The sequence below is a fragment of the Dipodomys ordii genome, unplaced genomic scaffold, assembly GCF_000151885.1.
Source record: "Dipodomys ordii isolate 6190 unplaced genomic scaffold, Dord_2.0 Scaffold13, whole genome shotgun sequence".
NCBI classification, from domain to species: domain Eukaryota; kingdom Metazoa; phylum Chordata; class Mammalia; order Rodentia; family Heteromyidae; genus Dipodomys; species Dipodomys ordii.
Window position 1 is genome coordinate 15,462,761 of NW_012267229.1, and position 3,177 is coordinate 15,465,937.

Consider the following 3,177-nt stretch of genomic DNA (forward strand, 5'->3'; position numbering starts at 1 on the left):
CTGTGGCTCAAGTGGTAGAGCGCTAGCCTTGAGCTGAAGAGCTGAAGGACAGTGCCCAGGCCCAGAGTTTAGGCCCCACGACCGGACCCAAAAAAAATAAGATAAAATAAGCATCAAAAAGCAGGGCCAGGGCCAGTAAGTGGCACTGTGGCTCAAGTGGTAGAGCACTCACCTTGAGCTGAATAGCTGAGGGACAGCACCCATTCCCAGAGTTCAAGCCCCTCGACAAAAAAGGCAGGACTGGAGGAATGGCTCAAGTGATAAGAGCACCAGCCAAGCAAAGGGGAGGACCTTAATTCAAACCCCAGTACTGGGGAAGGAGGGAAGCCAAGCCAAACTTTCCACTCTTAGGAAATGTAAAATATGGTGGCAGTTTATTGTGGGTCAGAACAATAAGAAAATAACTGTGTGGACACAGAAAACACACTTTTCACAAATAATTACAACTACTTGTTCCTGTGGTTCCTTCAGCCCAAGTCGGTGTGTCTCGTAGGCGCTTAGCATAAACCAATGTCTGTCTGACTTACGGGGGGAAAAAAAAAGAAAAGAACGAACGCTAGGGCAAACTTCCCTGCAAATCCTACCCTGAGCCTAGGCGCTGAGCACGTACAGACGCTCTACCTCCCTCATTCCAGCTCCCGCCACAAGCGACCTGCTACCCGGTGGATCCCGCTCGCGATCCCGCGCCACAAGGCAAGGCTCTGCACGTACCCCACGCCACCCAGCGCCCCCATACCTCCTTCCCTTCCGCCCATCCCGCCGGGGCCAGGGGACACGCCCCCTCCCGCACCCACCCCGCAGGTGGTCGGACTCCGTGGCTCCACCTCACACCTCCTCCACACCCCCTTGGCGCCACGGCTCCGCCCCCAGCTCTCCCGGGGACCCCAGGCGCCGGTCAGTTCCCACCGCACCGCGCGCTGGCCGCCACTGCCCCTGCCTCCCATTCACCGAGGCCGGGCCCGCGCGGGCCGGGCCTGGCTGTCTACGGGAGCCCGCGGCCTCACTGAGGCCTCACCTCTCTTCCAAGAGCTCAGTGGGGACACCACCTCCACCCGCTCGGAGATGAACTCGGCCAGACTAGAGCGAAACAAGGCCGCCCGCACAGTCACGGCCACCACCAGCACCAGGGCCAAGGGAGCCGCCATGATAACTGGGGTGGGCGCGCAGGCGGAGAGGGAAAGGAGAGGAGGAAGAGCTTCGCCACCTGCGCGCCGCCCCGTGTAGTTCCGTGGTGGAGCGCGCGCGCGTGCAGTCAGCGGAGCTGGCGGACTAGGGAACTACCACTCCCAGAAGGCCGTGCGGCTGGACGAGCTAGACGACGGAAAGTGGAGTGTATCAAACTTGTTTTGGGGCGACACCTTCGATTACAGGTGCATAGTAAATTTGTGCAAGGACAAGTCATAGTTCCGTTGTTATCTTCCTAGGATGGTGAGCGAGTTCTAAAGAGATGACCTTCACTTTTGTGTGTATGTTGTCCTAAGGTCCCATTTTCCACTCTTGTTTGATGATTAAGAGAAAAATCCTTTAAAAGTGGAGCTGTGGCTCAAAGTGGTAGAGGGCTAACCTTAAGCAGAAAAGCGTAGAGACAGTGCCCTGAGTGCAAGCGCCACAACCGACTTAAAAAATGACTTCTCTGGACTGGGAAGGTGGCTCAGTGGTAGAGTGCTTGCCTTGCATGCATGAGGCCCTGGGTTCGATTCTTCATCACCACATAAGCAGAAAAAACCGGAAGTGGTGCTGTGGTTCAAGTGGTAGAGCGCTAGCCTTGAGCTGAAGAGCTGAGGGACAGCGCCCAGGCCCACAGTTCAGGCTCCATGACCCCACCACCACCACCACACACACACACACACACAGAGTGGTAAATCATTCACAGGGAAATAGATGGCACTAGAACAAATCATGTAGAGCAAGGTAAGCCAAGATCAGAGAGAGAAACGGCACATGGTCTCCCAGATATACGGATGTAAAACTCAAAATGCAAGAAGATATGACAAAGTAAATAGAACTCAAAAAACAAAGGACCTCTTCTTAATTTTTCTTTTTTTGGGGGGACTCCATGTTCTTGACCCAACATATAGTATATACATGGTCACATCTGAAGGACACTTGGAGGAGGGTACAGAATCAGAGGGAAACAGGTGAAAAAATACAACAGGGGCCCATCAGCCACACTGGACATTAATGAAAGTGAACTAAGCAACTCAAGGGCAGCGATGGGAGGAGGAATTGAGAGAGAAAGAGGGAACACTAAGCAAAAGGAAAGAAATGTACATATCACCCAATTTGGAAAAAATAACTGTAGTGTTAAAGTTTGTAGAGTCCATAAGCTTTATAAGCCATGATAATGACAAAAAAAGTGGTAAATGTATTCTTTTACTTATTCCACCATTGCTTATTTAATGCCAACTAGCTGCCAACCACCATATTGACTTCTAAGATATATTTTGGAGTAAAAGAATTGGTAGCATTGTGACCTTCAACAAGTTGCTTAGCCTGTTCTGTGCCCTATCTGAAAAAATGTATTGGTTGTAGGCTTGTGACTGAGATACTAATCAGAGTTTCCAAGCAAAGGTATCAAACTATGAGTCAGGAAAGTGCAAGATGTGTTTGATGATTAGAAAGGAAATCAAGGGGCTGAGAAGGTGGCTCAGTGCTAGAGTGCTTGCCTTACTTGCGTGAGGCCCTGGATTTGATTACTCAGCACCACATAAGCAGAAAAAGCCATAGTGGTGCTGTGGCTAGCCTTGAGCTTAAGAGCTAAAGGACAGGGTCCAGGCCCAAAGTTCAAACCCCATGATCAACAAAAACAAAACAAAACAAAAAACAGGATGAGAAAAGAAAAAAGAGGATTAAGATGCTAGGAGGATGCCCAGCCCAGGGCTGATATCTAAATGGAAAAGCCAAGAAAGAGCAGGAGGAGGAGGAAGAGAGGGAGGAGGAGGAGGAGAGAAGGAAGAGGAGGAGCAGGAGGAGGAGGAAAAAGAGGGGGAGGAGGAGGAGCAGGAGCAGGAAGAGGAGGAAGAAGAAGAGGAGGAGGAGGAGGAACATAAATGATCAGTAAGTAAATAGAAAGATGCTCCCCATCATTGGTTATTAGTGGAATGCAAGTCAAAATCTCAATGAGGGGGCTGGGAAGGTGGCTCAGTGGTAGAGAGCTTGCCTTGCATGCATGAGGCC

At 51.0% G+C, this 3,177-nt stretch overlaps 1 protein-coding gene across 1 annotated transcript in view; it reads right to left on the reverse strand.

Moving 5' to 3' along the window:
* The window catches only part of Pigu (phosphatidylinositol glycan anchor biosynthesis, class U), a 99,827-nt gene extending 98,485 nt beyond the window's left edge, over positions 1–1,342 (reverse strand). The window contains exon 1 of the mRNA XM_013011075.1: positions 1,016–1,342. Within this exon, the coding sequence (XP_012866529.1) occupies positions 1,016–1,145 (130 nt within the window). The 5' untranslated portion in view covers positions 1,146–1,342. The remainder of the gene's footprint in view (positions 1–1,015) is intronic.
* Between the last annotated feature and the right edge of the window lie 1,835 nt (positions 1,343–3,177).